Here is a 19,437-nt window from a genome sequence, read left to right on the forward strand (position 1 = left end):
GAATAATTTCACTATTTGACTTCAATTAGTTAATTATTGACGATTATCAGTGTTATGACAAGTGTTTTTTATTAACGAACTACACTAGAAAGCAATGTAGCAGCATAGAAACAACATAATTCCCTTACTACCTTCTACTTCAAGCAACTGTTTATTAGGACTAGTGAGTTTGTAATTGCAATCTGCATGTAACCTAAATAAGAATAATATTTTTCCTTTAATATTTAACATTCAGCCATATTCACATTTCAGGTTTGAGGTGTATATCTTTACATAAGTGTATATTCTTGAGTTCCTGTAAGATTTATTTCAACTGCCTGAGTAGATAATAGTAAAAGTGTGCTTATTAAACAGATTGTATTTGAAAAAAGCAAATGTTTTAACTGCAAACATTACAAAGGTATAAAATCCTTTCTTCAAATTGTAATATAAACTCTTCATATTTGGCATTTTAATTTCTACATATGCACTAGTATGAACTCTGTGAAGAAATTCAAGTAATTTATGGACATATGGAAGAGAAACTGTAAACAAAGTATCGATCTTATCACGCTAGTATTAATAGTATTGATATTTAGCTTGATCCGTCCAGCCCTGTGTTCGCTGCTAAAGTCTATTGTTTCTGCCAGAAATTAAAAGATGGAAATGTTGAATGGATTTCTGTTTATGTATGTTTAGAGAGCTACTCTTGGTCTGTCAGCTCAGAAGCGCGGTCTGTCAAACTGTGCTTCTCTTCATCTTTCTGTCCTTCGCAGATGCACGCCGCTCGGCTCCACAGCTGCATCCCACATGTTTTCAACAATGCACTTCTCCTCTGTTCTTGTAGCTCTTGTTTGCGGTGACACTGCTGTTGGTGGCAGATTGCTCTCTTCATTTGATTTGATTCCCTCCCTCCTTTATGGACATAAAAGGGCAGAAGCACTTTTGCTGCATTTGGTCCTGAAATGTCTCCATTTGGATAAGACAGAGACTCTACGAATGTGTTTGTGAACGTGAGAGGTCGGTCACAGCTTCATAGCACACAAAGTCATTTCCATAATAGCCCACAATCAAACCAACCACTCTTGGATTCCACCCGCTCCAGATTCCTGTAGATAAGCTAAGCCGGGAATCTGCTGAGTGCCACAGACCCCCAAGTAAGAACAGGTGCTGTTAAAGTTAATGATTTCAGGTTCTGTTGTGAAAAAAGCAGGGGCTGTTGTTTCTCTGGTAACTGCCACAGTTGGACGTCCCCCCACCTCTTTTTTTAGATTATCATGCTATCAAGTGAATTTTCTGAAAGGAATTGCTCCACATTTGTTATCGTGAAACTGGACAAATTAAGATGCCTTTCAAAATGTGAGGCAAGACAACAAAATGAAGGGTGTTGAGTAATATGTGACTGGGTCTGGAACAAACTTCCAGAAAGCTGCAAAACAGCCGCAACACTGAGATCCCTTAAAAAGGTTTGATGCATAAGAACTGGAACATTGATTAATATATCTGACGTACATCTACTTAGGGATTTTGGTGATGGCATTTGGCATAATGTAATGTTTGTTGCTTGTTTTATAAATGGTTACTGTTTTATATTTTGTGGTGAATTTGAATTGCCATACTGATGAAAAAATGTGATATACCAGACTTGATGTTTCCTTTGACCAATAGTCAAACAACTCAAAAAATGGAACAAATGTCCAAATTTGGACATCTGAAAAATAAATAGCAAAATAACAAAATACAGGCATAAAAAAAGGAAAGATTTCCAAATAACTGTATTTTAGCATCTTTACAGTCCTCTAGGAGTTTGTTCCAGATTTGAAGTGCATAAAAATGGTTTATTGTCTTTGTCAGGGCAAGTAATGGATGAATGGATGGATGGATGGATGCATCGATGCTCTATTGTAAAGAAGTCCATCTTGCCCTCCTGTCAACTATTAAAAAATCTCAATAGATTAAAATTTTCTTCTATAATTTTGTGAATGGTTGAAAGTAAGATGTGACTTCTTGTCAGTTATGATGCTGTAATTTATGAGTCTTAGTCTCCTAGGACAATATATATAGTTCTCATTTCGTAGTTATGTAATCCTGAACTATTTTATTAGGTAGTTCAGAACAGTGTTGAACAAAATTCTGTCCTGAATCTCAGAAATGTACCTGCCATGTGGCTCAGAATCAGCCTTTTCTCACTGTCATGGAAAACCGTAGCTGTTATCCTTCAGTGTGCTTCTGGGAGACTGGAAAAACCATTTCTGCAATGTAATCAACGCTGTGACGTCAAAGGACACACGTGCGATCTAAACAAACAAACAAAACCCGATTTTGTTTGTTTGTTTTCTCATTTGCATTACAAGTTGTTCAGACCGCGGTATATGGGGCATTGCAGGAGCAGCATTCATCTCCAGCCTCCGTCTACGCTCTGCCAGGTAAAACGTTTCCACCTCAACGTGGGCGCGACCGTGCTTGCCACGCGCGCCCCCGCGCAGCCATACGTCACAGCGCTCGCTCCGCTTCTCGCGCGCTGGTTAAAAAGAAGGAGGAAACAGCACGAGAAAACATGTGAGCGCTCTGAGAGGACTTAGAGACAACTTTTATTTTCTCATGTTGTTTTGTGCCGTGCGTGCACAAGCTGGCGAGCCGTTCCCTGCAGGAATTTACCCTTTTAAAGGAACATCAGGCTCTTTTCTGTTGGGGATTTTTTTTGTTTGTGTGTGTTCTTGAGGATAAAATTTATTGGTCTCTTTTTTTATTTGGTTTCTAAATGTCAAGTTAAACCGTTTATTCTGAGGAAGGAGTTTGTTAATTTATTTTTAAACAACCCTCCTCATTGTGATAATTAAATTAAGGACAGTTTCATCTAGGAATAATAGTATAAAATACCTTTTTTTCTTTAGCAGCTTCTGGTGTTTGGATAATACAACTAGATATACAAACTGTTCTGCAGGGGCACATTTGCATTTTTGAAAAAAGAGAAGTCCCCTTTTTCTTCTTTATTTTGTTTGTATATGTTCTTGAAACAATGAAGCACTTGCAATTCGTGCTCGTCCTGGCCATCGCGGTGAACGTGTGGGAATGTGGGGACGCAAAGTTCGGTGAGAGAGGAGAGTTGAGCCCCAGGAGGAGAAGATGCTACGACGGAAGCTTGCCCAAGCGTCTGAAGAAAAGGGAGCGAAAAGTGCTGCTTGACGGCAGCAGCAGCGGAGAAGTTTGCCACAGGTTGTACCCCCGTGTGTCCTGTTGTCCCACCAGGAGAGCCACCTATCAGATCCTGCACCGCGGGGATGCCCGGGTAGGTTGAAGAAGACGTTAGTATGATTTTACTGGGGAAATACACTCAAACGCCTACAATCACTGTCGTATCTGTTATTAATGTAGGGAATGTGACGGGAATGTTACTAAAATAGTTTGTCCTCTTCGCTTATAACAAAACTTGTACATATTTAATGCTTATTCTCCTTTTGAAAGCAAAAGAACAACCGTCGTGCTTATTGTGCGTTTTGAACATGCTGGTGTAACGTTTATGTGTGTCCAATTCGCTTCTGCGTTACCATGGCAATCAATCGCCCCGATTCACGTTACATCTTGCTTCACAGTGAGCTAACCGTCCAGACAGAGCGCTTGCTAGCTAAGCTGTTGAACCCGCTTGCTCGTGAAAAAAGGTAGGAGTTTGTTTTGTGGTTTTTGTTTTAGTCTTTTTATAACCAGGAGCTCATAGACTTGTCACTTATATCGCATGTTCTCGGTTGTTTTGATGTGTTTTAAGATAAGTTTGGGTAGTTGATGTTCTTTTCATTTCGAACGTAAAAAGAGAAAATTGTCACTCCAGCCGCAGCCTTTGGCTCACGTCAGCTTTGACCGTTAAAACGCGAATTAAAAACCCTAGAGGAGAGTCTGAATCGCTCTTGGGACGTGCACAAAACGCAACTGTATGCGCCAAACGGGCGACTCCTTTGGATTCTCATCGGGCCATTCTCATGTAAAAGTGCCCCTCGTATAATTCAGTGGCTGGGTGGTATCTCACTTTGTGCGATACAAAAAGCACATATTGCATCATTTAATTTGCTCAAGTCATGCAAATAAGAGGTGGTGGTTGGGGTGGTGGGGGCTAGAGGGGGTGGTGGAGGTGGGGACTGAATAGGACGAACTCGACTTCTCCTCCTCCCCTACTACACTGCCCACACACGGAGCCTTTTCTGATTATGGCAAAAGAATAACAACAACACCATTGTGCTTGTTGGTTTCACTAATAGGAGAAGCTGGAAAACATCACTCTCTTCTCTCCCCCTCCCAGTAATCAGCCTTGTCCGGGTGTTAATGCCTTTGAGAGGGTGTGTATTCTCCAGTATCTCCCCCTGCCAGCAAACTTACACCTATTCCCTGAGGGCAAGTGTTTTGTTTAAGCTTAGTGCAGCCTTTGCTCCCCCATCTCTTATGGTTGACTGTGGACAAGCATTTTGAAACCCCAAAGACAAGTTTTCCTTTTTAAAAAAAATGTTTTTAGAGAAGCGGAAGTCATATTAAAGCTGGCATCGCCCAGTATGAGGATCAGATGGTTTGATAACTTTGAGTACAGATATGCCAACAGGATAGCATTAAAACACATACACATATGGAAAAACAGCAAAAATACATATCTGTATCGATTTCTTTTTTTAATTTCTATGCTTCCACTATAACTTGACTTCTTTATTATTAAAATGATTTCATGTTATTCCTTGTCTGTTTGAGACATAAACTTAACCAAATAGTGCTATGTCGTTTTTGAAGGGCAAATTGAGAACAATATATTCTCAATTTTCTAAGTAGGCAGGCTATCTATTTGGGTACAGGTTACTCGTAGCTACTTTCCATCAAGCGGAAACTAAAGGTGTCGCTTCTTTAGTTTCCACTTAATGCCTCTATATTTTGCCCAACAGAAAATATTTTAAAATATCCATGAATTTTTGTTGTAAGTGAGAGAAAAGCCCACCACCGTTTTTTTACTCAGGTGACCGACTCACTCTTTTGTGACACTTCCTCAGCATATAATTTAAAGTACTTAAAACCTTTGGAACAGTATGCTGTGAAATTTTACGTGATTTTGAGAACATAACCTTTTAAAACATTGGAACTGGAACATAACCTTTTAAAACATTGGAACTGGTGGCCCACCCAGGCCTATATTTGTGCTCTGTTAGTTGTTTTTTTTTTTTTTCCTTCTTTTTGGAGTAAAAGCAGGAAGTTCCAGCGTTATGCATAAGCCAGGCTGAAAGTGTGTTGCAGATTGGCTCTGGGTTGTGGGCTTGTTGAGTACCGGCCGCAGACTAAAAACAAAACATGCAATTTTCATGGTAGTGAGTGTGAAAGCAATTTTCCTTTACAAAAACCAGAAGCATCCTTTTGCTTATATCGGTGAGCAGGAAGCAGGCGAAGGAAGCAGGTGCATCTTCACATTTGTGACGATTGCAACTCCCCATCCTCCGAGCATGGCTTTCTTCTACCAAGTACGCAAAAAGATGTCACATAGTTCAAATTGTCAATATTTAGATAAGGGTTTTGGGGATGACTCTTTCTCAGCCCAAGTCTGTCAGTTCTACACAGAAACTATTTCCTTTATTGCTTTAAACTCTTGAAGAAAGATCTAGAAAGTTCTGTTGACAGTGACTGGACTATAAATTTGCAAAACAGACTTCAGTTAGATGAGGAATAGTTTGGTGTTTTCATATGCAAGATTAGTCACATCAGTTCTTATAGTTTAAAGTGGGACATCATCTAAAACTGAAAGATGTTGAAAGTTGTTCTGGATGTCTTTTAAAAGGACCAATTCTTTCAAAAGTATAGAAATAATAAGTAAATCACAATTTGTTGGAGGGATATTTTGATCCTTATTATGACTTAATTTGACTATATTTTGATTGAAATTGCTCTGTTAAGTTCTGATCGGTACAGGAGCATAGTGACACTAGTCTTGTTATGGCTGTTCTCCTACACAAATCTTGCAACTGTGTTGGCATCTCTTTAAAATATATTGTAATGGAGTCTGACAACCTGTGTGTTTAGGTTTTGGCCATTTTTAGCCCGCCTGTTATTTTCTTCCTCATTTTGAGAATTATGCCCCCGGAGATTCAGCAAAAACACAACAAACAAAGGGCCCACTTGTTCTGGTTTGGATGATGGCAACATTGGAGCCCATCCCAGCAACATATGGACACGGGGCATGGCTGAGAGCACACAAATGCTTCTCTCTGTGGACCTTGTGCCAGGCCATGGCACACAGAATCAATGGGCACTTTAGAGCAAGGGAGCAGGCATGCCCACAACACTGGAAGGCATGAGAGCAGAGAGCGCCGTGACAGAGGAACATATCAGCTTGTTTTCAGAGTAAAAGAAAATTGACTTTGGATCTATTATATATAAAGTGTGATCCAGGTTGGCGTTTGTGAACTGAAATGGAATAATAACATTTTGTGCTGTTCTGTTTTTGTCCATCCCACTGTCTGTTCCAGAAATACCTTTTTTTTTCCCTTTATGGCGGCGTATTTTTGTACTGGAACATCAGGTTTTTGTCAAGGGCTCCACCACCTGTTGCACTAACATAACTCCACACAACTTAAAATCAGAAAGTCTTTTACAAAGTTGCGGACTTGTTCTGCAACCCGAGTGTAAGGTGTCCATATGTTAGCCCTGGGTCCCCTGCTTTAATTGACTTCGACAGACTGCTAATTTGTTGATACCAGAGTGGGAATGATGTGCTTCCCTATCTTGAAATTGGTGTTTACACATGGACCTCACACAGAGCAAAACACCACCAGCATGCTTGGCTGCCCCAACAGCGCAGCTTTTGACCTAAAACAGATTACATTGTGTTTTATTATAGCTAATTTGTTATGTAAATAATCCTGCTAATTTCTTTTGGATTAACTCCTTGTGTAGTTCTGCGTAATGACTGTAACGTAGACTCTTTATTTTGTTTTTGTTGTTCTGAATACTGTCAGACGTGCGGATTGTAATTACTTTTTAACTGTCTGCAAACTTCAGTGAGCAGGCAGGGGATGAGATTATTTGGTCTGAATAGAAAACATTATTAGATTTGAAATTAAATGTTAAAAATCTTTGTGCTTTAAGCCTTAAAATTATATTTGCAGAACTTTGCAAAGACCTATTTTTAAGGGTTTTTTTCATTACATTTGTCAGGTAGGAGCAGTTGCTTACTATATTTTGACTGACGATGAGGTCAGAGATCACTTCCTTTACCAATAGACACCAGGTGCAGGTTGTTAGGATTCCATAAAAAATTAAAAATCCAACCTTTAATGGAGGTTTCTCAGATTTGATGATTTTTATTTACACAACTCACTGATTCTTAAGTACATCTTAGTATGAGTTAAAAATTTATAAGTTGGTTCTCCACCCCTTTAACAAGGTGCTGGCTCTCTTTGTGTGTGGTCTCCAGATTTTCTCCACCAACAACACAGAATGTGGACATCTCCTGGAGGAGATCAAGTGTGCACGCTGCTCCCCCAATGCCCAGGTGTTGTTCCACTCCTTGGACATGGATCGGATGCCACACAGAGAGCCGGACCTGCCGCGGCTCTGCCAGGACTTCTGCCGGGAGTTCTATTACACCTGCAGGGGGCACATACCAGGTAATGAAACCCATAATAAAGGCAATGAATGCAGCTTTAATGGGTGCCTGTGTGGTCACCTAGCGATAACCACACAAACACATTCACATTTTTTGGGGCCCTGCATGTTGTGTTGAGTAAAAATTCACAACAGGTCTTGTTTGTAACCGAGACTCTGCTCGCACATGTGGACCTTGCAAAGCCCCGGGTTTATGCAGAAAGTGGTGCGTCAGTAGTCTGGTCAGGGAATATTTATTTATCCAGCTCTTACCTCATCTGACCTCACCTCCATTCATAGCTGAGTCTGTCCTAAAACGTGTTCACTGGTCTGCTTCTCGCTGTACTGATGAGGCGAGGATGAATTGATAAAAGTTTGATCAAAATTATTCACTAGAATTTGATTATGCAGACCAAGCATTCAATCAGTCTGATAGAGCTCATTTCATCCAGACCACAGACATTCATACTCCATATAATGGTAAATCTTCTCTATTACTGTTACTGTGGAAAGATTTTGGTGAATAGCTATTCTGAGTTACTGTTATTGCAATGAACTTAAATTATTTATGCTTGCAGATACATTAATGTTCACATGGAACATGGAACCTTAATACATATCAATATAGGTCATTGAAAATAACTGTTGTGTACTACTTAGCAGTACAATTGCACAACTTAATGTTAATAGGTTTTACAAAAAAGACCCAAAAACTTCATTTATAAAATATAGTTACTTCTCTTTAGGTCAGTCGTTGTGAAACTTTTGTATACCAAGTATCACTTTTGTAAACACTGATATACTGACATAGCATACATACTGACATAGCAACTTTAGAGTTAGATAAGGAACCACCAGCAGCATAGCAACAGTATGACATAACATGTAAGCTGTTTTAAAACCAGAACTCTTTTAAACCTTGACACACCTTGATACCAGGAACTGGCCTTTGTTTCTCCTGGGGAAATGTTTTGAGAAAGCATGTGAACCCTATTTTGTGGTGTAGACAGCTCCTGAGTGCTTTGTTTCAGGTACAAACTGTCACTTAAAAAGCTACATCTCAGCTCCTCCGTTGCTGTTTTCTCTGAAGTTTCAACCGCACAGGATTCTAAGCATAGCTGAAGCGATGGAGATGGCATCAAAACTCTTTGATGCATCACATGTGGTTTGTCACATAGGAATTGTTTTTATGCCTGAAAGCACCTGCTCTTCAGAAGATTTTCTTTTGAAGAGAAGCAAGATCATAGTTCGCTGTGATTTCAGAGAACATGCCAAATATGATCAAACACTTTAGGCTGCGAGTCTCCTCAAACTGATTATATCAGCAGGGACTTGAGAAGGCAGAACAGTTTCAAACACACATGTCGACAACATGGTAAGCTGTAAGTCAAACATATATTTCATCCAAATAGATATCTGGTTGCATCAAACATGGTGCTTGTATATAAAGTGGAACACCAAAGCTACAGCCGAGAGTGGTGACAGCGACTTCACAGAAAACAAGAAGGCTGTGGAAGAAGAACACTTGTTCTAAGTTACAGATTTCTTGCTTGAATACCGACAGACATATGGGCTCCAAGAGTCGCATCAAAAAAGCTGAAGACAGAAATGCTCTCTTCCTTTTTCTTTTCTTTATTTTTTTGTTTTTTTGCTTCTATGCTCCTCTCTCGCCCCGCTCAACCCACCACACATCAGCATATGTGGTGACGAATGACACATTTATTTTTCTACAAAGCTTGTGTGTATGTAAAACTGCTGAAGTGCATCAAGATGTCAAGTGCTTTGGGTGGGCCACCCAGGTTGGCTTGGAAGATAACCAGATGGAAGTATAACTTTAGAGCCGGGGAGCCGGGAATACGGACACTGTCTCTCTGTTTCTCTTTGTTCTACACCTTTTCTTAGCTCAAACTCTCCTTTTTTGTTCAAAATGCAGGTATTTTAAAATCTTTTTTTTAGATTTGCCAACAGACAACAACAAGCAAAGTAGGAATTTCCTACAGTTGTGATGTTGAAACCAGTGTGGCTTTGACTGAATCTTTTCAAACACAACGGTTTTAAGTTGAACTAGAAGCCTTTGAAGCTTTCTTCACCTATCATCCTGCTTCCTTAAAACTTACTGCTGTCTCTTGATTAGGTAACTCGGCCCCTAAAGATGTGACCTGCCTTGAGTCTTACTTCTGCCCCCACCTTTTCTATACTCCTCTAATATCTTCCTTCACTCATTCCCTCATCCTGCACCCAAGGTCCCCAACCAGCACGGTTAAGATAACTACAGAAACAAGCATGTGGGTGGTATAACCAGAGCTCTGTGTGTGTTTGATCTTCATGTTATGTTTAGATGTTTGAGGGGATATCCTATCACCTCCAGTATTTGATGCGGTCAGTCGTTGCGGTGTGTGGCAGGAGAAGGAGATGAAAGGAGGGACTGGGAGAATCCTGTTTGTGTTTTTATCGCTGGTGTATTTGTTCTCTTCTGTCCTCCACGGGATTAACAAGAGGAAACAATATTGTCAAGATTGTTGTTAGGTCTCAAAGTGCCTCCGAGACCCGCTGCACATTTTGTTTTCTTACGAGAATGGTGTTGTGACGGGGCTGGCTGGAGGTGTCGCGGAGCGATAACTACTGGTCACCTTCTGTCATCATTTTGGAACATCCCGTCTTTGTTTCACAAATTAGGTGTTGAGCATATCTCACCATGGGAACATCTTGTTTACTCTGAATGACAAGCCACATTGAACAGGCTGATTGTTTGAGTTCACATGCTGTTCTCCAGTGCTGCTCAGAAACGCAAAACAGCGAAAGCCTTATCAAAGTTAAACCAAGTTGCTGCATCTTGTATTTGTTCATGTGGGTTATTCAAAGAATATTCACAATCAGTTGCAATAAAGGCACTTTCCTATTTCCTGCCATTATGATGCTTCCAATACTCTGTGTCAGTCACTGACATTTTCACATCTGATAGTCAGATAAATTCAATTGAATTGAGAACCAAAACTCCTCGTTTGTGGTGGCAATTCAGATTTGTTAAGATTAGGAATTTGCTGATACTGATTCCCAAAGCCATTGTTAACTGCACACCTGCAGTTGTGACCTGGTGGCCGGGTATGTCAGTCAGATATCTTTCACAGGAGAGAGCAAAAGAAGACAGTGGCAGATTTTCACATCTTTCCTGTTAAAGTCACTTTGGCCGATCACAATCTCCCAAAATTAAGGCAATGAAATCTGATTCTTATTTTTATTGTTTGTACAAAGCTATATTTAACCCGACGCATGCAGCTACAGTCATCGACGACAACGTTTGAATTTGAAGCTGAAGTATTAGGGTTGAATGAATTGTTGATAATTCGGCTTGTAAAACATTCTGTTCCAGTTAATGTGTGCAGACAACATTTACGGGGAGATTTTTGTTTCTTATAACGTCTGTTTCAGCTGAACTTTGCACTTCTTCTCCCTGACAGTTGGGGATATCCAAGTAATATGACTTTCTTTCACTGTCAGCGACATTTTAAAGAGGGCAAAACACTTATTTATCAGGGAAATTCCTGATTAGTTAGATACACAACATAATGTGCATGATCTAAAGTCTGGTTTTGTAAGGAGTGAGCATGAAATTCAGCTGTAATTTTTAAAAAATGACTGCACTCGAGAATGTTGCTGCTGAAAATCACAGACAGTACAATAACAGCAGGTTACAAAATGGGTTTCCTTTGTGAGTTTTTTGTGTGATTTTGCATTGAGGTACTTGGGATCAGATATGGACTTTCCTACTTTATATGTAAAGACATGAATGAAGAGATTTTTCAGTTAGAAACTGTCTAGACAACAAGATTAGATTCATTTTCCAAAAAAAATAAAAATAAAAAAATTAGGCAACTGCACAAGGATATGATGTGAAGAATTTGAAATTATATGCATGGATGTCTCAGTTGGGAATTGAGTGTTTCTGCTCTGCTCAAAGTTAAACTGCTATCCTTTTCTCAGTTTCTGTTCACTCGCTCTTTACAGCCTCTTCGGACCAGAATTGATTCAACTAGATTCCTTTCCACAAATCCTTTTTAGGAAACTTTCCTCCTTCTCTGTCCCTATGCAACTTTTGTTAGTTGTTATTTGTACACAAAGCAAGACATCCATAAACATAACTCAGTTGCCTGAAACTTGTGTAAAAAGCTGTTTTAATTGTTCAGCATCAGCAGTAAGTGTCGCCTTGTATGTGCTGTTTGCTAGAGCTGTTCCAAGCGGATGTGGATGAGTTCTGTCAGTACTATGGGAGGAGAGGTGCCGGCTTGTGTTTTCCCGATTATCAACGAAGGCAGCAGCTTGGGCAAGATTCCAACTACTTGGAAGATGAGAAAATAGAAGATATCAGCAGGTTTGTACTCTGACTTTCACCTTGTTCTATTTTATGTGGTGCTTGAGTTACTGTTAGTAAGATGATCTGCTTTAGACGCTCAGGTTTCACTGGTACCAGTTCAGTGTTCAACATGTTTCAATTACGATTTAAGTAGGACTGAACAATAAATCAATAACAATATGCAAACATATCAACTGATATTGACCACATGTACACTACGACTAGTGTACATGTGACCACATGTACACTACGACTAGTGTACATGTGGTCAATATCAGTTGATATGTTTGCAAGAAATAAAAATCCAATTTTAATCCAACCAAGATTATTCTCAGAAATTTTCCAGAAAAAAATTTAAGTAAAAAATGTTTGACTTTAGGAAATTTTCTGAGTATCAAAAGTTGAAATTTTCAACTTTTTGAGCTCAGAAAATTTCCACAAAAATGATTGTGAGATTAATTTAAAAGAATTTTTTCCAGAAAATGTTTGACTTTTTGATCTACAATAATTTTCTAGTTTTTTTTCTGAAAAATCTTTTAGATTAATCTCAATATTTCTGAGTTTTCTGATACTTTCCAGGAACCAGTGAGTGATCATTATGATGGTAATAGCTACCAGTTATTAGACACACATTATACAAAGAAATGCAGATGTAGTGGTCAAACTTTTGGGACTCTTGGAAAACTGACAACAATTCCACTCACTTTGTTAATTCTTTCATTCTAGAGTAATACAACAAGAAGTGAAGCTGATCCTCTGTGTGCTGTTCCTGATTTTAAATACTGCCGCCTAAAAATCCCCTCTGCTTCTTATGCCGCTATAATTGGATTATTGAGGGACACATCATTCCTTGACCTTTTGCCTTTTCCATGTTTCCCAGGAAACACAAACACAACTGCTACTGTCCTCGGGAGGTGTTGAGTGGTCTGAGGCAGCCGGTGGCTGTGGTGCACTGTGGCGATGGCTCTCAGCGGCTTTTTGTTGTGGAGAGAGAGGGAATTGTCAGGATACTCAACCATAACCTCGAAGTTATCAAGGAGCCCTTCTTGGATCTCCACAAGCTGGTGCAGAGCGGACTGAAGGTAGGAAAGTGTCTGATTTTGTGAGATTTTTCTGCCAAACTGCAAGGTCTTAGACATGTTTTCATAGATTGTGTAAAGGACTTGTAAATTACAAAAGATTAATATGGACATACCACAAATATAAGGAGTTTATATTCATGATTGATGTTCAGTACCTTCAGAACCTTGGGAAAGTATTCATGAACATTTTCATGTTTTGTCACATTACAAACGTGCAAATGCGAACCAAAGCATCTAGTAAACCACAAGATCTGACCATTTACTGTTCCAAAATTCTTGTAAAAACAGTGAAGCTTGCAAGTTTGTTTAGAGGTATTAGTTGATAAAAGTCCAGGTGAACCTTCCTAAAGGGTCTTTTTGGTACAATTGTTCAGTTTTTCTTTCTTAAGTTCTTTTTCTCATATCTAATCCCATCTATTCAATTCAGTTTATTTATATAGCAGCATTTCAAAGCACTTTACCAAAATAAAGTAATTTCAATTCAACTCTAATGCAGATTATGGGCATAAAACAGTAAAGGTAAGACTTCATGAAATAAGCCTCATTTTTCCTCTTCTTCAGCTGTTGGTTCAGTGAGTTTTGCACATAGAGCAGTGATGCTTATATCATTGGAAAGAGCAGAGTTTGGGTTTTAATTTGAAAGGTTGCTTATGTTGGTAGGACTGTGTTGCACTGTTGTTGCTGGGTGTTTGTCCAGAATGCATCTGTATTCTCATTTAGCTTCCTAGAGTTGAAATGAATTATGTTGGTGGATGTGCTGCTGCTCCTGGTTTCGGGGACGCGCCGGCTACACGGGTTAGGAAATGTTTTGCCTTCTCCTGACCTCATGCTGAGACAGAGGTAGAATTCAGGCCTCTCAGTTTCCCCGACTTAGTGGTTACATATTTGAAAAAGAAAATTAGATTATTTTTAGGGCAGTTACTGAATAAAATGTTAGTGGAAATTAAAATATCCCAAACTGGCCATAAATTGCATGCATGAATACTTTTTTTTCAAAATGTTTCCAGAAGAGCATGTCCTTACAGAAATTTATCAAGACATAACCCTGCAGAGTTGGAGAGAGGACCGTGAGATGATAATGGGGTTTCAGAGGGCAAGTGAACAAGTGTCTCATAGCGTGTCATAAAATCCAGGCAGTGAAGCCGTAACTTATACTGACGATCCATTATTATCTCAGTTTTTGCATCTGAAATAACATTTGAAAAGTTTGTTGTCTCATTTTGATACTAAACATATGTTCCAAAAACTATCTTTTCAAAATAATTTATTGTCAGTGTCTCAGCTTCAAAGAAACTTCAGGCCTCAGAATTACATTCTTGAAACATATTTTCCATCAATAATATTTGCGTAATCAGATTTTGAATTTGAAAAATGTCCAGAAATACTTCAGATTGCACAAGGAGATGGAATAGCAGGGATGTTTTCAGGGGCACACTCCCAGACAGGAAGTTTATCCAGCTTGCACGCCCCTTGCTCCTCCACTGACAAGACACTTTGTTTATAAGGAGTCAAACGTAGCACAGCATTTGAAAATGAAACTGCCCCCTGCGGGATGAACTTCCTGCTCTTCTCAGCTCTCTTATCATCATTCAATCCAAACTGGCTGTGGATAAAGTGACTTATTATGACAATTAGATGTGGCTCAATCCTCTGCCGATCCCAGGAGTCCTATTCTGTGATGTTGGCTGCCGGAAGAAGACCCCGGCAACAAGTGATGGAGTGATCCAGAGAGGGTTGAGGTGTTTACTGGGAGCATCAACAGGATGGAGCTGCTTTTATACAGAGAGAGGAACGCAGGCACTCAGGGGACGGGGCAGATAGCAGGTTATCTTCAGCCGCATGCACATGCTTTGATTGTAATGTTCTGTGTTTCCTGCTGCTTGTCCCCCCTCTACCATACTTCATGGATCCCCCAGTGCCAATTAAGACAAACTGCACAGAAACAATAGCATGCTGGGCCTATATAGGCTTCCACCTTCGCTGTGGGTGTTCTCTGAGGATGAAGGCTCAATCATTCCATCCTTTGCCTCGACGCTTCCTCCAGCATTATCACATCTGAGAAATAATCTGACCATCAGAATCTATTCCAGATAATTACATGTTGAATATGACACATCATTGCTGCATTAAAACAACCTGCATGAGGGGCCTAATCACAGTTTTACCTAACACCAGGGAAATCCCCAACACGTCTTCTGGTGAATGCTACAAGCCACACCCCTTTTAGATGCCTACACGATATGTCCTCTGATAGTGGTAAAGATGATGACATTTACATCACACAGGCTTTTTAGTTAAGCAGATATTATAGTGAAGAGTGAGGTTTGAATTAAGCCATAGTCTGGGGTCCGTAAACCCGGGAGTTTCAGACCTGTTGTAGTTTAGAAAAATAGACTTTTTTTAAATGCCTTATGCAGAAAACATGGAAAAGAGTGACCAGTGTAAATCCCTAAAGCTTTGTCTGGAGAAATGCAGGATTTTGCAGTGAAAAGTGAATAGGAATTAACCATTTGGCTACATACCGAGGAGGCAAATGCGATCCATATCCAACTTTTTTTATGATATTCAGAAGGCCCCAATTTTATCTTTTTACTCCCCAAACATCTGATTTGTGCCACTTCCATATGTGGTAGTAAGTTGGATAATCTGATCGTTTTCAAAGCGTCTGGAGTCAAATGGTCATGCTGCACTTTATTCAACTTTTACGTCATTGACGTGAGACATGGGTCATAATTCTGCATCAAAAGAAGCCAGATATGAGAAATCTGGACATAAATGGCTGAAAATTATAATTCTGAAGTGATTATATCGGTGAAGCCCAACACATCACATTCACACTTCTCCTTTTACCGACTACGCATCCAAACAGACTTCTCTGCAGAATTTGCAGTAAATGGTCCATAAAAGGCTATCGCTATTAGTTGTGCTTTCCTTTTATTAGCTTCCTTCATCTTGTTTACCTCTGTAAACAGTAAGCTGCTGTGTGACGTCTGCATTCTGTTTGCGGATGTAAATCGTTCAAGTCTTTTTGCGGTTCCATTTAATTAGAAGAATTCGACTAGAAATATGGTGTTTTTATTTCTATTATTTCTGTCTTCCGTCGACATCAAGGCTTTCTGTAATCATTGCTCACCAGCGCAATTTGTTTTTAAAGGCAGAATAAGCAGCAGTACTTGCTGGCTGTTTGCAACTTCAACATTATTTTCTTGGCTCTTGCATCTTGACCTAATGAAAAAGACACACACACAGTGAAAGATAGATGGATCAGCAACATTTGAGCTGAAGACGTAAGACAGTTCCAGATGCTGAACACAACAGTAAATCAGAGCTATAAAACTTTATTTACCAATTGCTTCACAGTGGTTACATTCTACAGTACAAATAAACACAGGCACACCTCAGCACACCTCCACCAGGGAGGTGCAGCCGACCAGATGTTGTATATGAGAGCGACTATCTGTCAGCTAGAACTTTTCTAGTCAAAATGAGTAGATTATGAGTTGGAAACCAAACAGATTTATTTTTGTTTATGAAATTGCATTAATATATCTGTCAGTGGCCAGGTTTCAGAACTCCTGTTTACCACTGTTAGTGTTGTGGCAAACCACACCAATCGTCTCTTTGTACAGAGACGTAAATAGACAAATCGGTCATCAGTACACAAAAATGAAAGTCATAATTTTTGTTTGTTTCTACACACAAATTGTAAATGTCATACATTCATATACAGGAGCTCATAAAGGAGACAAGACAGCGACTGCATTCCTAATAAACTATCAGTCATTACTGACATGTAGTTATTTGATTCTTTATGAAAGTTCCTGGTGTTTTAGTTCAGCTTATTTATACTGAATAACAGTATGCTAAATGGAAGTGAAAGACTACAACCCTCAAGCACCAGTTTAATTGTGACCTTATAATTTACATGTTCTATAATGTCCTTAGATATCGTATTTATATCAATCTCTTGTTCTCAGTCGATAACCAAAACTTCAACACAGACATCAAACTTTATTCAACTTGATATGTACAAGACAGCTAAGTAAATAATAAGCAGTTTTGAATTTATCCAGAAAACGTAATTTAGGGAAAGCTAGACATTTTCAAAGTTAACTAAGACACTAAAAGAGAAAGTAGCTCCACTATTAGCACATTAGCGGAAGTGTGCCTACTACTACTAAAGAGCCATACTTAATGACTCCAAGTCATTAAGTATGGTACTTATACTTAATGACTACAACAAACAAAAACACATGGATGAAAAACTTTTAGCAAAGACTAGCAACCATGCTGCACAGGTTTTCCTATAACCAACAAAGTTCAGCTGGACTGCAGCGTCTTGTCAGCATGAATAAATACTTTTGTCCAGTGCCAACAAAAGAGCCATAATCTTCACAAAACAATATAAGGCCACAAGCCCCAATTGTTACCTTACTAGAAGAGCAACAAGCATCCAATTACACAATTCGATGAGCTCTCAGTTGTTATGACCCCTCTTAAAGGCCACAAAAAAACCCACTATGTTTAAATTCTGAAATATAATTATTTTTTCTAACCCAAGCTGAGGCAAAAAAATCAAAGTTCCTAATATGAAGTGTGAAATCAGTACAAATAAAATAAAATGAACTCAGTGTTGTAATGTGCAGTCAAAATAATCCATAAAGTAAAAGGCAGCAGCAGCAGCATACCGGTGGAGGAGGGCAGAGACAAGTTAGTTGGCAGTCAGGGTTTAAATAACCGAAGGCCTTACCACGTCCTCAGGTGTCCCATATCAGTAATCAGTGTTGCATAGGAAAGATAAATGCCTAATCTAACCACAAGGTCCTGCGGGGGTCGTAACACACTGCCACAGGAAATACAAAAGACACATCTCATATAAAACTACAACTAGGTGCAGGTGTTGCAGTGGTTCTTTATTTGTTCTGTGGTACTTGGCAGTAAGTTCATTCTCCAACTGTCAGTTTGAGAAGTTTTTACACTCTTTGCACTGATCTTGTTAGGCGCAGTACGACTTTTCAAATATCTGAACAGAATCTGATCTACTGCAGGTTTGGCAGCAGTTTGTGCTTAGTTCTAAGAAATCTCGGGGTGGTACTTTGTCTCCTTTTAATCAAGCTATCTCCTCAGACTGCTTTCGTATGCAGTGTTTGTTTCTTATGGCTCTGGTGCCAGTTCTGCTGTTCCTCTGCTGCTGAACGAGTCAGTCATTAGCAGGGGAGGTAATATTTCAGCCCAATAAACCTCTGTGTGTCCCGGTGGTCCCCCGTTTGGCTCATGATCTATGCCTCTTTGCTTCATTCCCTGTCACAAGTTTATTTTGGGAATGTGGGTCACTGCATATCCATTTCCATCATATGGATCTAACCTTTCAAGGTGAAGTTTGCACTTTTTCTTCCAATATTCACAATATCTGGCAAGCAGAACCATCTCTGCTTTGACTAACAGCCATCTGAATATCGTAGTGCATCCACATCTATAAAGCACTTCAGGAATCTGACATTTATTGTTATTATTCATATTTTTTGGCGGAGGATCTTTCACTTCTGGAGTGTCAAGGGTTTCAGCAACTTGCTCAATATTTCTCTCTATAATGAGGCTGTGAAAACATCATCTAAATTATTATTTTGGTCTCTCTTGTTGCTTACTGGAACTTAGAGTGCCTTCTCTTTTGTAACAGTGGACATTTGGGCTGTTTCACTGTTGTGTACTCTCATGGGTTTGTGACAAGCTAGACCTTTCCAAGCCACACCCAAACATGTTTCTTTTCATTTATTCACAACAGCAAAAAAAAAAATAACTGTATGCCTTTGAGTCCACAAAAAAACTCACAAGTCAAGCAATTTTAAGCAACATCCTTATATGGTCACAACGTATAAACATTCATCACACCTCGGCTTCGTATTCTGTTGATTCTTTTGTGGACAGAAAAACAGGGAGCATATAGCAGAAAGAGGCTGACCCGGTTCTCTTTGCCTGGGGAATGAAACGCTATAGCTGATTATTACGGCTAACTATGATGGGCAGACCACCAGGGTAGTGACAACCGATGTAACTGCCTCCAGGGTGAGACAAAGGTTTACATATTACACAAGCAATTTAGATGTTTTCTAAACATGTTGCCAAGACAGTGGGAGTTGGCAGCTCTCTCCTTGTTTAGGTTTCCTTTTTTTTTTTCATCCCTCCCCTACTTTAACTCTCCCCCCCTCACATCCCCGCCTTTAATTTTGTATGGATTTTTGAGCGAATCAGGAAACAGAGGAGGATTGGGGAGCAAAAAGCACGGACTGAAGCACTCTGCTCTTTGTGTTCTCTATGAACTGTGAGTGAGCTAATAAATTATTCCAGCCACTCAGCGTAGTATTCACAAATATCCCCCAAAGATTACACACACAAATCACTGCACAATGGAGGCCACCGGGAGGG

General features: G+C 39.5%; 1 protein-coding gene across 2 annotated transcripts in view; it reads left to right on the top strand.

Annotated features, from left to right (window-relative positions):
• Positions 1-2,525: 2,525 nt before the first annotated feature.
• hhip (hedgehog interacting protein) overlaps positions 2,526-19,437 on the top strand; it is a 38,037-nt gene continuing 21,125 nt past the window's right edge. The window contains exons 1-4 of one of the 2 annotated variants that reach the window (XM_007561980.2): positions 2,526-3,268; positions 7,412-7,604; positions 11,806-11,950; positions 12,813-13,014. In XM_007561980.2, coding sequence (XP_007562042.1) covers positions 2,999-3,268; positions 7,412-7,604; positions 11,806-11,950; positions 12,813-13,014 — 810 coding nt within the window. In that variant the 5' untranslated portion in view covers positions 2,526-2,998. Of the gene's footprint in view, positions 3,269-3,531; positions 3,639-7,411; positions 7,605-11,805; positions 11,951-12,812; positions 13,015-19,437 lie in introns of those variants that run through there. The other variant, XM_016676355.1, reaches the window with a different exon arrangement.

This window comes from Poecilia formosa, unplaced genomic scaffold, assembly GCF_000485575.1.
Source record: "Poecilia formosa unplaced genomic scaffold, Poecilia_formosa-5.1.2 Scaffold132, whole genome shotgun sequence".
In the NCBI taxonomy this organism is placed as follows: domain Eukaryota; kingdom Metazoa; phylum Chordata; class Actinopteri; order Cyprinodontiformes; family Poeciliidae; genus Poecilia; species Poecilia formosa.